We start from the raw sequence: 17897 nt of genomic DNA, 5'->3' as shown, positions 1-17897 counted from the left end.
GGATGTCTGGTCACTCCATTCAAGTGTCAACGGGGAAAGGTGAGATAAATTAATAAATTAAATAAAGAATAAAGGAAGTTGGCATGGGTGTGTGGCTTTATAGAGACAGTAAGGTACTGTAGTGTGGGTAGGTGCAATTAATTGTGCCAAACACTTGGGGTCGCTGTTTTTATTGAGACATAAACATAGGGTTATACAAACACAACACTCAATAAAGATCACATGTGGAAAAATACTGATCAAGTAAGTTGTACTTACCATAATCTTTATTTGTGTTCCATTGTTCGATTAGAAGTTATATAATTCAATGGAATTATATATTAATTTTTTATTTATTTATCAATATTAAACAGATGTTAGTCTCCAAAAATCATTCAAATAATGCTGATACAGTTCAGCCGCACTGTTTCACTGTTTGTATCACTCTGCTTATTCAGCCTCATATTTACATGCAAATGTTCAATTTATGTTCACCATGCTTGAGGCTCAGGTTTCAGCACTTTACTGTTATTTAAAAAATAAAAAATTTCAATGGTCAAAGACCTGTCCTGTATGTTTCAGTTGTTGAAGGTGTTTGACATGCTTTACTCTCTGCAAGGCAGAACAAATGCAATGCAACGTGCTGCTCTGTTTCCATTTGAGGTTAAGACAACTGTGAGAACTGAGATAACCTAAATGTATAATGGTATTGAAAAAACTCTGCACTCGTTTAAGGTTAAACCCCACTCTAGACAAAGGTGAGAGACCCTGTTTATCATTGGCTGTGCCCAAGCCAGTGGAACATGTTTATGGTTTTGGTCGAGCGCTTCAGTTGAGTTTAACCACACTGTGCCGTGTATCATATGGCCTGGCATGCATCAGACACACTATATATATATAAAATGTATATATAAAATATAAAAAATGTATATATATATACACATTTTTTATGTCTGAGTGAGATTGTATATGATTTTTTTTAATTATGTATTTTAAAAGAATCAGACAACACAGTCATAATCTAATTTATCAATAGTGACAATTTATTATGACTCTGAAATTGATTTTACCACTTGTGTTTTTTTCAATGAAGTAAATTGATGTTCACATGATATACATTTATATATTTTAAAACTACTGAAAATTTAATGTATGTCTAAGAATGTAAGGTATTAAAGGGAGTTATATGAATAATAGAGAGTACATCCAAAATAAAAGGATTGTTAAAAATGTTTAATAAAATGTAAAATAAAATGTTTTTCCACATAGAAAATATTTATGCCATTCATTTACTTCAGACTCTTGACACACACACACACACACACACACACACACACACACACACACACACACACACACACACACACACACACACACACACACACACACACACACACGCGCACACACACACACACACGCACACACACACACACACACACACACAAACAAACAAGACAAAAGCGGCGGCAACAACAATAATGAGTACTGAGCTTGAGACAAGTATGTTGGCAAGCAATAAAACAGTTTATTAACTAAAAATAACATACTTTATCAACCTGGTTATTTAACTGATGCTGTTTAATTTTTTTATCATATTAATTTATACAGGCATTTATACAGCACATTGACAAAATAAACAGTTCTCTATATCCTAACAAAAAAGGAAATCTTTCAGATATTACTCTTCTCTGTTCAACAGCATTTAAAAATTCAACCAATCAGATTTCACATAAATGTGCACATATAATCTCCACTCTAAGATATTTCCTTTGTGTCACGACAGTTTAGAGACTAAAGTATTTTCGAAGAATATATTATGTCAACAATTGCTCAAAGAAGTTTCAACCAATATTGTCTACAATATACAGTTATTCCAAGGCAAACACCTTTGAATTGAGAAAAGTTTTTAAACACATAGATTTTATTTAAAAACAGGGTTTTAAAATCTTTTTGATGCCACAGACACCCAGATATGATATATTATCATATATTAAAATATGATTCCTTAGTGGCTATATTTTCATGTATAAAACATTCAAACATTCATACTGCATTTAAAAATAAAAATATTTCAAATATAAGTAAAATATTGTTGGGAAAAATATTTACTTTCTGTTAAGGAGACACTGTGTTTGTCTACTTGTTATGTATAAATCTAAAGAGAAATAAAACAAAATATTACAATTCAATAATATAACTTAAAATAATAATATCAAATGGAATCAATTAAAAATAAAAAAAATACTATTTTTCTCTGAACTTTCCCACAGACCCCAGTTTAAAAAACCCTGATCTAAAGAATGTAAGTTTGGCTGTTTAATGTCATGTGTGTTAACTGTATCAAACAGTTTGTGGTTAGAAGTTGAATAAACATTAAGAAAAAGTGAACAAATTAAGAATAAGATCAGTCATACTGGTGTGTTCATGACTTCGGCAGGTTTAGAGCTGCATATGTGCTGTTGATTTGGCTGGGCCGAATATTTCTACGCAGCTTGGAAAAATCCATTGTGGCGTACTGAAAGAACAATATAAGCAAACTCAGTTTCAATTAAACCAAAATGAAAAAAAATAATAATAATGTTAGGGAAGCTAGCAAGAATGCTAATTTTAAGACAGAAAATAATTAGTTAAGATGTCACATTTATACCTGCAAGTCGTGTTCTTCTATAACTTGCGTCTGCTGTAGATCAGTGTTGATTTGTGATTCTTCTGCTGACCTTCTGTTTCCAACAATAAAAACCTTTACCAGTCCTAAATATGAAATAATTCATTTAGATTTTAATATTTACAAAAAGTTGTATTATATTTTCTCCAATTATTTTCTTCATCTAAAAAAAAAAAAAGCATTATATTAATATTTTTACATATGGCTGAAAATCTCTCACCGATCAGCACAATGAGCAGAAGCCCGTTCATCAGTCCAGATATGATGATTATAATAATCTGCCATTGTGTCTGATTCTGATCAACACACTCCAGCGCTGTATGATTGTGACACTCAGTTAGTTGAGTTGATTCTGTAAAGAAAGTGTTCATAATGTTACAGTAACAACTGTTACTGGTAGTGCACTGGCTGCAATTTTGTAAAACTGAAAATATTGATAATAAATGCGAATATAATTAAGTTTTTCATAACCTATCTGAATAAAATTTGAAGTAGTAAATGACAAATGTAAGCAGGGATCATCAAAAAGCCTTGTTTACTGACAAAGTAAATGAACTCACCAGTGAAGTGCAGTCTGGTGCTGTTGCTGAGTTTTGGAGGTGTGCGTGTGTTCATACAGTAATAAACTCCTAATTCATCAGCGGTCACATTATTAATAACCAGACAATGTTTTAACTGCACTGAATATTTCCTTCTGAATGTTTTATTTAAGTAAATAGGTGATTGTGGTGTTGGGAATGATCGTAGAATCACTGTTGGAGGATCTGGTGTTTTCAGTAAAATCCAGTAAACCTCATTTTCATCAAGATCACAGTTTATGGTCACATTTGATCCTAAATCAGTGAGTTGATCTGAGACTGCAGCTCGATAACAGATTAACACATCTATAAAATAAAAAATAGACAAAAATACATCATAAATAAGATTAGCCACATAAAATCACTGTTTATAAAGCACATGTAAAAATATTCATAACATGTAATGAACTCACAGAGCTGAAGCTGAATGATCCTCATGATACTGCGTGATTAAAACAGTTGAATCTAATGAAACCTGGTTCCTCTCACACAACATCATTTAACATGAATCTACTGCAGCTCTGAAGCAGACAGGAAAAAACTTCTCCCACATCAATCAGAGACAGTCGAGTTTGCTCTGACCACATGCAGACTTTTTTCAACACCTAATACCCTACCAACATCATCAATCCATTAAGCAGTTTAAGCTCAGTTTTTGTGTTTATAACTACTGTTTTTCATGTTGGCGATGTCACTTTGTAAAGAAACACTAGATGCCCATAGACTGAACACGTAATATGCATGCGCATGATTGACAGAATGTTGTAAACAACCTGTTTACACGACACCATTTTCAACTTTTTATGCGTTTTACCCTTCGTTTACAACAGCTGCGTTTTGGGTGCATTAAAACACAAACTTTTGAAAACGGTCTCTGTGTAAACGACAAAAATGCGAATCTCTAAAGACAATGACATCATGCACATGTGTATTACATGTTCAGTTTCATCGCCATCTAATGGCCTGGCAGCAGAATACAGCGTTTTTAGTCATTTTCGCGGATTCATGTGAATGGGGATCGTTTTGACAATGTCTGTGCGTGGAAAACTCAAAGGAAAAACTTCTCCATTTTAAGCATATTGTTGTCATGTAAATGTACCCTAAGTTTACATGGAGACTATTATGGTATCGTTCTCAAAAACTTGACTTTGAAAAACATTTTCAAAAGTTAGCGTTTTCAGGCCCCCCAAATATGGGGGACAAAACGTTTTTTTGTTGAAAACAGTGTCGGGTAACGGCCCCTCAGTTTATCTGAAGGTCTTAAATTAGGGTACATATAAACTCACCTAAAGGATTATTAGGAACACCATACTAATACTGTGTTTGACCCCCTTTCGCCTTCAGAACTGCCTTAATTCTACGTGGCATTGATTCAACAAGGTGCTGAAAGCATTCTTTAGAAATGTTGGCCCATATTGATAGGATAGCATGTTGCAGTTGATGGAGATTTGTGGGATGCACATCCAGGGCACGAAGCTCCTGTTCCACCACATCCCAAAGATGCTCTATTGGGTTGAGATCTGGTGACTGGGTGGCCATTTTAGTACAGTGAACTCATTGTCATGTTCAAGAAACCAATTTGAAATTGTGGCAGAAGAAAACACCACAACACACCAAGGTTCAAGTGAGGTCTCACCACAATCTTCCACCAATAATCAGCAGGCGGTCGACTCAGAACAGTGACAGGCAGGTGGCGCCGGCGACACTGAGATGGGCTATTCCATTATTTACATGCCAGGAAGAAGACGAACTGGATGGTAGGTTTACAGCTGCATGGCTGGAAGCGGAGGGCTGGGATCCTTAAGCTGCAATGCAGACTGATGATAACGAGACACAGTGTAGAATAGTACAGTAAGGCTGGTGAGTCGCAACAGCAATGCACACCCAATATGGAAGTCAATAGAATAGTACAATGAGGCTAGTAAGTCGTTGGCTACAGCACTAGCAAGACAACAGCAATGCACATCCAGTTTGGAGTCGATAGAATAGTACAGTGAGGCTGGTGGATTGTTGGCTACAGCACTAGCAAGACAGCAGTAATGCACATCCAGTATGGAAGTCGATAGAATAGTATAGTGAGGCTGGTGGATTGTTGGCTACAGCACTAGCAAGACAGCAGTAATGCACATCCAGTATGGAAGTCGATAGAATAGTATAGTGAGGCTGGTGGATCGTTGGCTACAGCACTAGCAAGACAGCAGTATGCACATCCAGTATGGGAGTCGATAGAATAGTACAGTGAGGCTGGTGGATTGTTGGCTACAGCACTAGCAAGACAGCAGTAATGCACATCCAGTATGGAAGTCGATAGAATAGTATAGTGAGGCTGGTGGATTGTTGGCTACAGCACTAGCAAGACAGCAGTAATGCACATCCAGTATGGAAGTCGATAGAATAGTATAGTGAGGCTGGTGGATCGTTGGCTACAGCACTAGCAAGACAGCAGTATGCACATCCAGTATGGGAGTCGATAGAATAGTACAGTGAGGCTGGTGGATCGTTGGCTACAGCACTAGCAAGACAGCAGTAATGCACATCCAGTATGGGAGTCGATAGAACAGTGCAATGAGGCTGGTAAGTCGTTGGCTACAGCACTAGCAAGACAGCAGTAATGCACATCTAGTATGGAAGTCGATAGAATAGTATAGTGAGGCTGGTAAGTCGTTGGCTACAGCACTAGCAAGACAGCAGTATGCACATCCAGTATGGGAGTCGATAGAACAGTACAATGAGGCTGGTAAGTCGTTGGCTACAGCACTAGCAAGACAGCAGTAATGCACATCCAGTATGGGAGTCGATAGAATAGTACAGTGAGGCTGGTAAGTTGTTGGCTACAGCACTAGCAAGACAGCAGTAATGCACATCCAGTATGGAAGTCGATAGAATAGTACAGTGAGGCTGGTGGATCGTTGGCTACAGCACTAGCAAGACAGCAGTATGCACATCTAGTATGGAAGTCGATAGAATAGTATAGTGAGGCTGGTGGATCGTTGGCTACAGCACTAGCAAGACAGCAGTATGCACATCCAGTATGGAAGTCAATAGAATAGTACAGCGAGGCTGGTAAGTCGTTGGCTACAGCACTAGCAAGACAGCAGTAATGCACGTCCAGTATGGAAGTCGATAGAATAGTACAGTGAGGCTGGTAAGTCGTTGGCTACAGCACTAGCAAGACAGCAGTAATGCACATCTAGTATGGAAGTCGATAGAATAGTATAGTGAGGCTGGTAAGTCGTTGGCTACGACACAAGCGGTCAGTCCAAACTGGACGTATACTCATTGACAAAACTTTGCTCACAATAACGCGGAGGGAGAGGCAAGCATATACTGGCAGCATATTTCCAGCGTTCTACAACTCAATCCAGTCGCTTTATGTAGGAATGTTTACTTAGCTTATCGTAGCCCAGCCGATCTCTCTCTTGCCTCGTCAGATTCGGTAATCCACAGCCCCAGGCAGTCCGGCTTCCAAGTCACTCGTGCTCGTTGTCCTCTCTTTATTACAAACTCCACTGTTGCGTATGCGTCGTGTCCAGCCAGAACTACCCCTTGGTGGGGAATCCAGAGCTCGCCGCAAATCCGTCTCACCCCACACTCCGCAACTCAAAGACTAAGTCACAAGCTTAAAATCACATTGTCGAGTCTTGTTAGCCAATCACTAAACCCCACACTTTCCTCCTGCACACCTGTCCATAGTCAGCGATAAGGGCATCACATGTAAATCCCGGCTTTGTTTTGGTCCGTCTTTTAATGCCTCCTCCTTATGGGAAACAAACCTCGGGAATTTTAGTTCCGCCCCACAACATGTGGTCACCTGGTGACAAAATGATTCGAGCTTTGTGACATGGTGCATTATCCTGCTGGAAGTAGCCATCAGAGAATGGGTACATGGTGGTCATAAAGGGATGGACATGGTCAGAAACAATGCTCAGGTAGGCCGTGGCATTTAAACGATGCCCAATTGGCACTGAGGGGCCTAAAGTGTGCCAAGAAAACATCCCCCACACCATTACACCACCACCACCAGCCTGCACAGTGGTAACAAGGCATGATGGATCCATGTTCTCATTCTGTTTACGCCAAATTCTGACTCTACCATCTGAATGTCTCAACAGAAATCGAGACTCATCAGACCAGGCAACATTTTTCCAGTCTTCAACTGTCCAATTTTGGTGAGCTCGTGCAAATTGTAGCCTCTTTTTCCTATTTGTAGTGGAGATGAGTGGTACCCGGTGGGGTCTTCTGCTGTTGTAGCCCATCCGCCTCAAGGTTGTGCGTGTTGTGGCTTCACAAATGCTTTGCTGCATACCTCGGTTGTAACGAGTGGTTATTTCAGTCAAAGTTGCTCTTCTATCAGCTTGAATCAGTCGGCCCATTCTCCTCTGACCTCTAGCATCAACAAGGCATTTTTGCCCACAGGACTGCCGCATACTGGATGTTTTTCCCTTTTCACATCATTCTTTGTAAACCCTAGAAATGGTTGTGCGTGAAAATCCCAGTAACTGAGCAGATTGTGAAATACTCAGACCGGCCCGTCTGGCACCAACAACCATGCCACGCTCAAAATTGCTTAAATCACCTTTCTTTCCCATTCTGACATTCAGTTTGGAGTTCAGGAGATTGTCTTGACCAGGACCACACCCCTAAATGCATTGAAGCAACTGCCATGTGATTGGTTGATTAGATAATTGCATTAATGAGAAATTGAACAGGTGTTCCTAATAATCCTTTAGGTGAGTGTACACAACAACAATGTACTAAAAACGGAACAAAGTTTTTCAGTACAGACGACACCATTGTTAAAACGATCCACCGTTCACACAGATCCGTGAAAATGACTAAAACGCTGTACCATGTTGCCAGGCCAGTAGGTAGCAATGTCACTTTGTAAAGAAACACTAAACGCATATAGAATGAACACGTAATATGCATGTGCATGACGTCACCGTTTTTACAAATTTGCGTTTTTGTAGTTTAAACGGAGATAATAACGGTACCGTTTTCAAAAACTTGACTTTAAAACCCGTTTTCAAAAGTTTGCCTTTTCAGGTCCACAAAACGCAGTTGTTGTGTAAATTAACGGCCAAAAGCATAACATGTTTTACATTTTTAAAAACCAGTTTAGTTTATCTGAAGGTCTTCATAGGGTACACAACAATGTACCCACGGATTCATGCCAGGCCAGTAGATGGCGATGTGACTGATTTCAATCATGATGAAAAAATGTTTTAGTTGAAAATGGTGTCATGCAAATGGCCCGAGTACGTAACTGTCTATGGTACATAACTGGAAGCTCTGCATTCTTGTCGTGCTCTTACAGTGAAAAACTGAAGTCAAGACATGACAGGAATGTGAGACATAATTCAGAAAATAATCTTTTAAATAACTTTAGTAAAACCATTTTCAAATAGTTTCTTCCTCACTGATCAATTCTTGTTCAGTTATTGATAAACATTGGGCTTCAAGATTTATATTATATTATTATAAAAACATTGCTAGCTGCAAATCATAAAGATCATACTGCACTGGCCCATTGACCCGATCATCTGGTTTTATTGACTGTAATCAGTTTAACTCTCCTCCCATTACATCAAAGTTACTTTAAGACTATATAATTTATATAAAGTCGTTGCATTACATTGTCAGAGAAAATGCGCCGTCTGTAGGGATGAAAACAAGAGAATGAGTTCAGATTATGACAACAAAAAATCACAATAAAGGTAATTTCTTGTAAAACTATTCATTAATTAATTCAGGAAAGAGCAACTACTATTTTTCTGTTCTATCAACTACATCCGGTGCTCTTAAACATTTGAAAGGCAAATGACTAAAAAAACTCTGCAAATGAATACTAAGTTCACTCTCTTTCGGTTTCGCTGGAGGTCAGGGAGGAGGCTAAAACTGGAAGCTCCTGTTGTGCTTTCAGTAATAATAAACTGAAGTCATGACAACAGTGTGTTTGACACATAATTCAGGGAAGTGTTTCACTTGAAGAGCAGAAAGCTTATCACACACGTAAGTTTGATTACATTTATTTATTTCATTCATTGCTGTTCATTTCAACTATAGCCAAAAAAAACAAAACAAAACACACTCACACACAAGGTAACATAATTATTAAAACCAAGAATATTATTTTCATACTTTAAAGACCATAATTACACCAACATAAATAGAAGTAATTGAACAAGCAAGGGGAGAGTCTCAGCTTTAGAGAGCAAACATTTACCCTTGAGAGACAAGATTCTACAATAAGAAACCAAAGATTTAGTTTTTCCATAATAAAAAACATGTACTCTTATTCTTAGCAATAACAATTGAAAAGTTACATTATTCTTCACTGGGAGGATTTCTGTGTCGGACAAGTTGGTCTTATAAAAAAAATTAACTATAAAAGTGTGTTTGAATTGCTTTGATGAAATCGGACCAACACCAAAATTATTTTTAGGCAAGAAAAATAAATTAAGAATGAAAAGCTTTAAAAAATAAATTAAAAAAATAAAGTAAAGCTCTCATCTGAAATCAGATCCAAATAATAAACAACATCCAACATTATTCTTATATTATTAAGGGACCTCTTATAGGATCTTACATTCTTACAAGACACTAAGGCTTACATTAAGTAATTAAGGCATTAGGTTTGTGAGCAACATAATAAGGCAACTTAAATAAGTGCAGGGGAGGGTAAAACTGTCATAGTTTCTTCTATAAAAACTTGTAAAAGGAAAAGATTTTAAACAAGTAAAAAAATAAACTGTCCGGTAAATGTTTTAATTTTAACATGCATTATATAATTTATAATAAATACATTTAATATTGACCACCAAAACATGAAGTACACTTGTTCAGAATAAAGACAGTAACATTGACAGACTCATTTGGTCCTTCACCTTTAAAAAAAATAGCTACAGTTTCAGTGTTTGAAGATCTCATTCAGCAAGAACAAACAGTGTTTAAGGCAATAATGTAACAGCTCAAAACAGAGTCACAAGCACCAGAAAGACCCAGTGACAGCTGAAAAAATACAGTGAGAGTAAGAAAATTGAAACTTTTAGGACTGACGTGTCATTTAAATCACTGTTTTTTGTATTCAGTCCTGACAGAAGAGAATGAGGGAGTTTGCTGTTTTTTTCTTCTACAGTAAAATACAACGAAACAGCCTATAGGCAGTAAACTTATTATTAGTACAGTTAATATAATGAAAAGCCAGCCAAATGAAGTCTCCACACTGTCTGTTTCATCTTTTGGGATTTCTTGTTCAGTGGGTTTACTTTCTTTTCCTGCTGTTGATTCTGCAACAAACAAAATACCTCACTGTGATAAAGGCAAGAGATTCATCTATAACTAGTGAACTTGAACTTTTTTTTAAAATGAAAAACTTCATGGTTGCACTTTAGAATAATGGTCTGTCATTAATAGGCAACTATGCAGGACAAATGAGTTGAACTGCATTAACACTTCAGATACTATGAACTAATATGGAATCAAGCTAAAACAAACTAATCAAGTAAGTAACAGCAAATTTGGGACTGAGATACTTTCTTATTAGGTTCTAAATAACTGCTGAATGAGATTAGCCTCAATTTCAACTAACCATGAGAAACTAAAAAGAATTACCAATTAATGACTATATTCAGAGTAAAAAAGGTGATTAATTATGAATTAGGCCGTGTACACTTGGTATTAAAGGGATAGTTCACCCAAAAATGAAAATTAGCCCATGATTTACTCACCCTCAAGTTATCCTCTGTATAAATGACTTTCTTCTTTCAGACAAATACAATCTGAGTTATATTAAAAAAATATCCTGGCTCTTCAAGCTTTATAATGGCAGTGAATGGCCTTTTCTGTTTTAAAGTCCATAAAAATGCATCCATCCATAATAAAAGTGCTCCACACAGCTCTGAAGTGAAGCGATGCGTTTGTGTAAGAAATATATTCATATTTAACACGTTACAAAGTAAAATTCTAGCTTCCGGCCAAACGGTCATACTCAGTCTACTTACGCCTAAAGCGCAACTTACGAAACTTATGACGTCAGAAGTAGCGTAGTGCGTCAGGGCGTAGAGTAAACACGTGCGCTTTACACTTAAGTCCAGTCCGAATGTTCGTTTGGCTGGAAGTTAGTTATTTTACTTCATAAAGTTTTAAATATGAATATTTTTCCACAAACGCATCGCTTGCTTCAGAAGGCCTTTATTAATCCCCGGGATCTCTTTTATTATGGATTAGATGCACTTTTATGGACTTCAAAACAGAAACAGCGATTCACTGCCATTATAAAGCTTGGAAGAGCCAGGATTTTTTTTAAATATAACTCCAATTGTATTCGTCTAATAGAAGAATGTCATATACACCTAGGATGGCTTGTGGGTGAGTAAATCATGGGCTAATTTTCATTTCTGTCAGGACCACTACCGTCAAATACGATTGACAATTAGCATACAGTTTGGATTGGCGGTATGGTTCAGCTCTGTGCAAGAACTCCCTGCGCATCCATGAAGCCTAGCATAGATAAGAGCAGGGAGAGCAGCAATAACCCCCTTAGGGTAAACAGTACAGAACCAATAAATGTTTGCAAATATATTTAATTCAAGAGTGTGGAACTGAGAAAAATGACTTTAAAGATTTATAGTTGTCCCGCCAAATTAATTATAGGTAGGACACTGGAAATCTGGCAAATAGATGTTATATGGCGCTTTTCCACTGCATGGTACGGCTCGGTTCGGCTCGGTACGGTTCGACTCGGCACAGAACGGTTCGGCTCGCTTCGCTTTTACACTGCGTGGTACGGCTCGACTCGGTACGGCACGGTTCGGTTCGCTTTAAATCGGTTGCTTTTCCACTGCAGTTAGTACCGCTTCAAGGGTGGGACTGATCATTTGCCGTCTCTACTGCCATGATATCATCATATTAAATGCGAATTTTTCATTCCGTGTTTCCCCATCCACTCCACGGCAACCAACGAGAGGAACGTCTGCACCTCGTCCACTGACCACGATTCAGCCATTTCTTTTTTCAAAGTTTATACTCTTTTTTTTTTAAACTTTTTTTTTAAAGCAAATACTTTTAAAACAGGCGCTACAGCGTTGACTGTTGTCTACTGGCTATTTAAATCTAGCAGGTTTAGTGTCTCGTGTCGTAAATACAATGACGCTGGTAGTGATGATTCTGTCTGACCAATCAGTGATCTGCAGTGTTTTCACGTCACATTTTAGTATCGGTACGGTACGCTTGGAACCTCAACAGAGGTGGTACCATTTAAAGCGAGCTGAAGCGAGCCGTACCGTACCGTACCATGCAGTGGAAATGCGCCAAAAGTGAGCCGTACCGTACCATGCAGTGGAAAAGCGCCAAAGCGTGCCGTACCGAACCGAGCCGTACCGTACCATGCAGTGGAAAAGCGCCATTAGTAATGAAAATTATATACATAAAAAAATCTTGAGCTCAAACTTGACTTTTGACCACTATTTTAAAGTTACTGTACTCTGCCTTTGTATTGTCAGCAAAAAGTGAGAAGTCATGCCAAGGCAAAAGGCAGTAACTTCCACTTTATCTATATCTGGTTGCTGATCACCATTAACAAAATCATTATAGTAACACCTGTATAAAGTCTAGTGATCATGCCATTTATTTTGTATGATTTACAATTATTTATAGCCATCTACTTATTGCTATCCTGTGCTTTGGTTGCATTCTGATGGCATTATTTATACTTTTGACATGACAAAATACTATTATTTTGTACAAAATACAAAATAAAGGCGCCGGCGAAGTTTTGGCACTCTGCCAGCTAGATGCATGAGTATTTCAACCAGGTCCGGTACCCGACCTTGGTGAGGCGGGGCTTTAGGTCTTTGTTGTATTCATCTGCTACGGCATGTGTAACATTTTTCTGTCAACTCTGCATAATCCTTTGCGATCGACATCGCACGTTTGTCGATGGAGCAGGTTCAGACCATACTAAATGTTCTGACCGCAATTGTGCAGGACAAAGCTCTGAGGACATCAGAAGTTAGAGGGACTGGTGGCAGCTGTACAAAGTACACAGGCTACACCGTAATTTAAATTTTAATGGAGAGTAAAACAAAGGCAGCAACAAATCTGGTAGGTAGCATTATTTGATAGAACACCGGCACAGTAACTTCATATTGACACGCGGCTAAACAAAGGCAGAGTACCGTAACTCAATTTGAGCGTTCCAAAACAAAGCGAAAGAGCGGTAACTGGTGTTACGGTGTTCTGCCTTTGTTTCTCATGGGCTTTTGGAAGTTACTGTTAAGACAACCCATTATTTTCTCGAAAAAACAACGGAATTGATTCAAGATACTCATCCACATGATAAAGGAGATCTTGAATGTGCCAAAAATATAAAACTAATTTTCGACCAAAAACGAAGATACGGTCTTTTGCCTTACGGCAGATTAGCTCCTGAGAAACGCGATAGCTGCTGATAATACTGAAGGAGCTTATATATGGTGATAGGCGTCGTATTCCTATAGGTAGATGTGAATCAGCTGAGAGTCAGCTGATGCAAGCTTGACTAACGTGACCTGCCAGAACTAACGCTACGCTCGAGTTTTGGGTGAACTATCCCTTTAAGGTGCGTTTAGGTCGACAGTAGTAGTAGACGAGGGAGACACATACCCGTTTACACCTGGTATTTTAATACGACTCTTTTGTCCACTTTCAACCACTTCTGTCCTGATTTATGGGGAGGGTCTATGGGTGGGTAAATGTATGGGCTTTTTCAGATCTTTCGATCTACTGGACGAAATAAGCTTGCACAATTTACATATGAACGTGAAAGGAGACAACGGTAAAACATATAGAGAGCAGCAGCATGTGGTGTTTTTAATATGCTTTAAGACAAACCATGTGCAAATTCATTAGTCAACACCATTGCTGAGTATTTTCTCCTTAAAACTGCAGTGAACCAAAGACAGACTAAAAAACACGGTTTGAAATCGGCGGTTTCTGACGTCACAAACTACCTCGTAACCAATCATGTCAAAGTACCGGCGGGCTTTAGAATATTATTACCTGCTGTGAATCAGGAGAGTCTCAAGAGAAGCCACGTTATCCTGGTGTATCGCTAAATGTACCAGAATTTTCATATCAACAGAACAGAGTGAATTGTGTATGTATATATTGAAGTTGTTCAAAGCATTTCTAAGGATACTGATTGTTAGAAGGCAGCTGTCTGACTCTGAGGTGGCGAACCGGTTTCTGTAACATTAGCAACACATTATTAGCTGTTTGATAACATAGTCAAGCAAAAGGCGGATCATATTAATTACTGTTATGGTTGTTGTGGAGAGCGATACATAAAGCGCATTACCATTCTGATACATTGACTTGTAGACAAGCCTGTATAATGGACTATTCCACTTCAAATGACGTCAAGCGATCTGAGCTGGTGCGAGTGAGTGGAGGCGGGGCTTATTTGCATATTCATGGTTCCACATATACTAAATGAAGCAAGGGTGTAGAGTTACATTCAAGCTATTGATCAAAGATGAGTTTTAAGGGATAAAATTAGTGTCTACAGGGGGACTTTAAAAGTCTGTCTGTCAAGCGCGCTTCACGTAATGTTTACTCATTAGGTCAGTAGGGGGAGAGCAGGCTAAGTAATTCTTATAGTTCGTTATGGAAAGCTGATAGTTATTCTTGAGGCTCATCTCATTCAGTAATTATTAATTATCAGTGAAATAAAGAAGTATATTAATAGTTAAGCTTGTTTTCATATTTGTTTATAGAATCTGAAGTGTTTGACAAGAATTTGTCCTGCATTACTTCCTGCATAGTTTCCTATTAATGACAGACCATTATTTTAAAGTGCCATCAACTTCATACATGAATCAAGCATTTCTACACACCGGTGATGATCAGCAGTACAGTAGGATGTTCATCTGAGTGTGAGATGAGGCAGCTGAACTCTCCTGCATCAGTGTGAGTGAGATTGATGAGTTTGATGGAGAAGTTTCCTCTCTCATACTCTTCAGGCAAACTTTCGGCTCTGTTCTTGTAACGAGGGTCCTGTAACTGTAGTGAATCTTTACCCTTGACTATATCATACACATTCTCGCTGCCATTGTGTCTCCAATGAACATCAGTGTCTTGAAGATTAAGATCATGTTCAGTGTAAGAACACGGCAGGAGAACAGAACCACCAATAACAGCCTCTACTGTTTCCTGCAGAGACACTGAAACAACAGAAACTGTCAAACACTCAGTCTGTGGCATGAATTTATCTTTCTGATGTGTCGTTCAGATGCTCACCTTTGTTTATCAGCACCGCAAACACACAGATGAAGCCGCGACTGCAGAAACAGAATAAAACAAGTTCCTTTAACTACTTTAATCACAACCAGTACCGCATGTTCAACAAATGCTGTCCGACTTGCTGTGATGTCATGCTAACGTGCTAAACACTAACAGCCAGTCAGGCGGATGGGCAAACTAAAAGCATGATGACTTGTTTTTTGGAGTGAGGGCAGGAGATCCTGTCAATCCACATGAGATCGACCAATAGCAAACTGTAATGATCCTATCCATTTGCGATGGACAAAATCAAGTCCCGTCCTACTTTTTTTCTTATTCGCAACTTCCGTTTCATACCCATTTTTAAAAAAAATCTTTCTAAGACCACGTTAATGATTATGTCAAAAATTCGAGGAAACGTATCATTTAATATTCCTTTTAAGTTTAAATTACAATGGAAAACATACATATTGCAAAAACTTTAAACTGACTGCAATTACTTTGTTTTACTAAAAGTAACAAGACAAAACTAAGCTGACGCAATATGATAAAAGTCTTGTCATTCATGCTAATCAGAGTTTTTGTACTATCACAATAAATGACCATGAACACAAACAGTGAGCTAGTACATTGTGAATCACTACATTTTGTGAATCGCTTGTTTTTCATTTCTGCGGCTTTGATAGGGAGCCGCATCCACAATAAAATCTCCTCATGCCCTTCATGTATTTTAAACATAAATCATGAACAAGGAGAGACTGTTTGTGTAATTTTATAACTAGATATTATATAGTGTAATTTAGATGAATCTCTCTATAACTGTGATTCAGGTTAAAGTTGGCATGATATGGAAGTTGCGAATGATTCTTCACTATTGTTATGTATTCGAGTGAAACAGCTTCTCAAACAAGAAAAAAAACATAGGGAGGGACTTGATTTTGTTTGGCTTGTTGTCCCGCCCTCAAGTCATTAAACACGTCATCAGAGAAGAGATGTGGATGCAAAAGAGAGGGGACGTTATTTAGATTAAAGATTACGAGACACATGACTAAAATAAATAATGATGAGCACGGATAAATCATTATATATATATATATATATATATATATATATATATATATATGTGTGTGTGTATGTATAACGTTATATAATTTTGATTTCATGGTGCCTTCGTGTGGATTGAGGTCACTGTTCAACTAAACTGTCAAACTGCATCAAATTTACAAATAAATTAGTATATGTTTTCATGTATTTCCCTTAATATTTTATATTGGAGGTTGCATATTTATCCTGTAAATTATTGAACAATGAATAATTGAACTCGTCGCTATATATGATTTAGCAGTAAACATTCTTAATAGAGCATCTTTACCCATATTACGTTACCCTACAGGTGAAAACTTGGATATATTGAATGCACTGTAAGATTAGGCATTATCAAATGACTTTCAAATAAAGCTACACACATGTATCGGGACGCAAAAGATTGAAATTCAAAATACTAGCAGCTAATGCTAACTGCTAATGACTGCGGCAAAATAATAGTTACCCCCTTTTTACTGCAGATGAACCCGTTAATCATTAATTAATCAACAATCAATCAATCCATGTTTAATGCATTAATAACGTACAAAGGGTTTTCCTGTTGATTCTATCTTAAAACAGCAAATGAGGAACAAAACAAACCAGGCCAAATGTAAACACGAGCGCATATACATCAGGACTTCTTGTTCGAATTGTAATTTGTAAATACAGATTTCCTTAAAAAAAATCGTACACATACCCGATAACCATGGCGACCCGGTATAATACATATATATACTAATATTACTGAAATACTAATCTTCTCAAACAGATCTGGGAAATCGAGACCCCGATCTCTTCTTCGTACGGTATATAAATTTACTGCCGGGTTGCAAACTAAAATGAATAGCGAGCGACGCCTACTGTGCTGGAGTGTGGCGAAGATGCAACATTTTTAAAAAAGAAAAGAAAAATATTTTGGTCTGTGAAAATAGGCTACTTTTGCGTCCTTTTTTAACAATGGAGAGAAAAATATAAAGAACGGCTGTTGTATTTTTAAAATTGTATGTTAAATACCAAAATTTAGGCTAGGCTAATTTAAAACTGTAACGTTACACACAAATTGCATGCGCACAAAATAAAATAACGATTTCTTCTAGATTAGTGTTTATTACGTAAAAATTAAAGATGGAAAGAAAAAAATGTCAATGTAATTTATAAATAATGTTTCTACCGCACTTTCGAAAGCGATGTATCTGGAACTATAATAGGCCTACATGACTTAAAACTGAAATGGTCATTGCTGAACACCTGCCCAACTTGGTGACGGTCAAGGTTGTTCCCCTTTTGCCTCTTTAAAAAGTCTACCCGTTCTCCCTCGGGTCACTATA

At 37.6% G+C, this 17897-nt stretch overlaps 1 protein-coding gene and 1 long non-coding RNA gene across 2 annotated transcripts in view; one reads left to right on the top strand and one right to left on the bottom strand.

Annotated features, from left to right (window-relative positions):
• LOC311084432 overlaps positions 1-17897 on the top strand; it is an 87616-nt gene that overhangs the window by 63030 nt on the left and 6689 nt on the right. The gene's annotated exons all lie outside the window — the stretch shown is intronic.
• Positions 7193-17404, bottom strand: LOC311084430 (uncharacterized protein). Its single transcript, XM_084116435.1, has 4 exons — positions 17267-17404; positions 15502-15542; positions 15099-15425; positions 7193-10511 (listed from the first exon to the last, which is right to left on the bottom strand). Exons 1-4 carry the CDS (start codon positions 17275-17277, stop codon positions 10294-10296), a joined length of 597 nt encoding a protein of 198 aa, XP_083972561.1. The 5' UTR covers positions 17278-17404; the 3' UTR covers positions 7193-10293.

Source organism: Abramis brama (genome assembly GCF_963993115.1).
Source record: "Abramis brama genome assembly, chromosome: 6".
In the NCBI taxonomy this organism is placed as follows: Eukaryota; Metazoa; Chordata; class Actinopteri; order Cypriniformes; family Leuciscidae; genus Abramis; species Abramis brama.
Note: the sequence above shows the minus strand (reverse complement) of the source record. Positions and strands in the feature narration are given on the sequence as shown.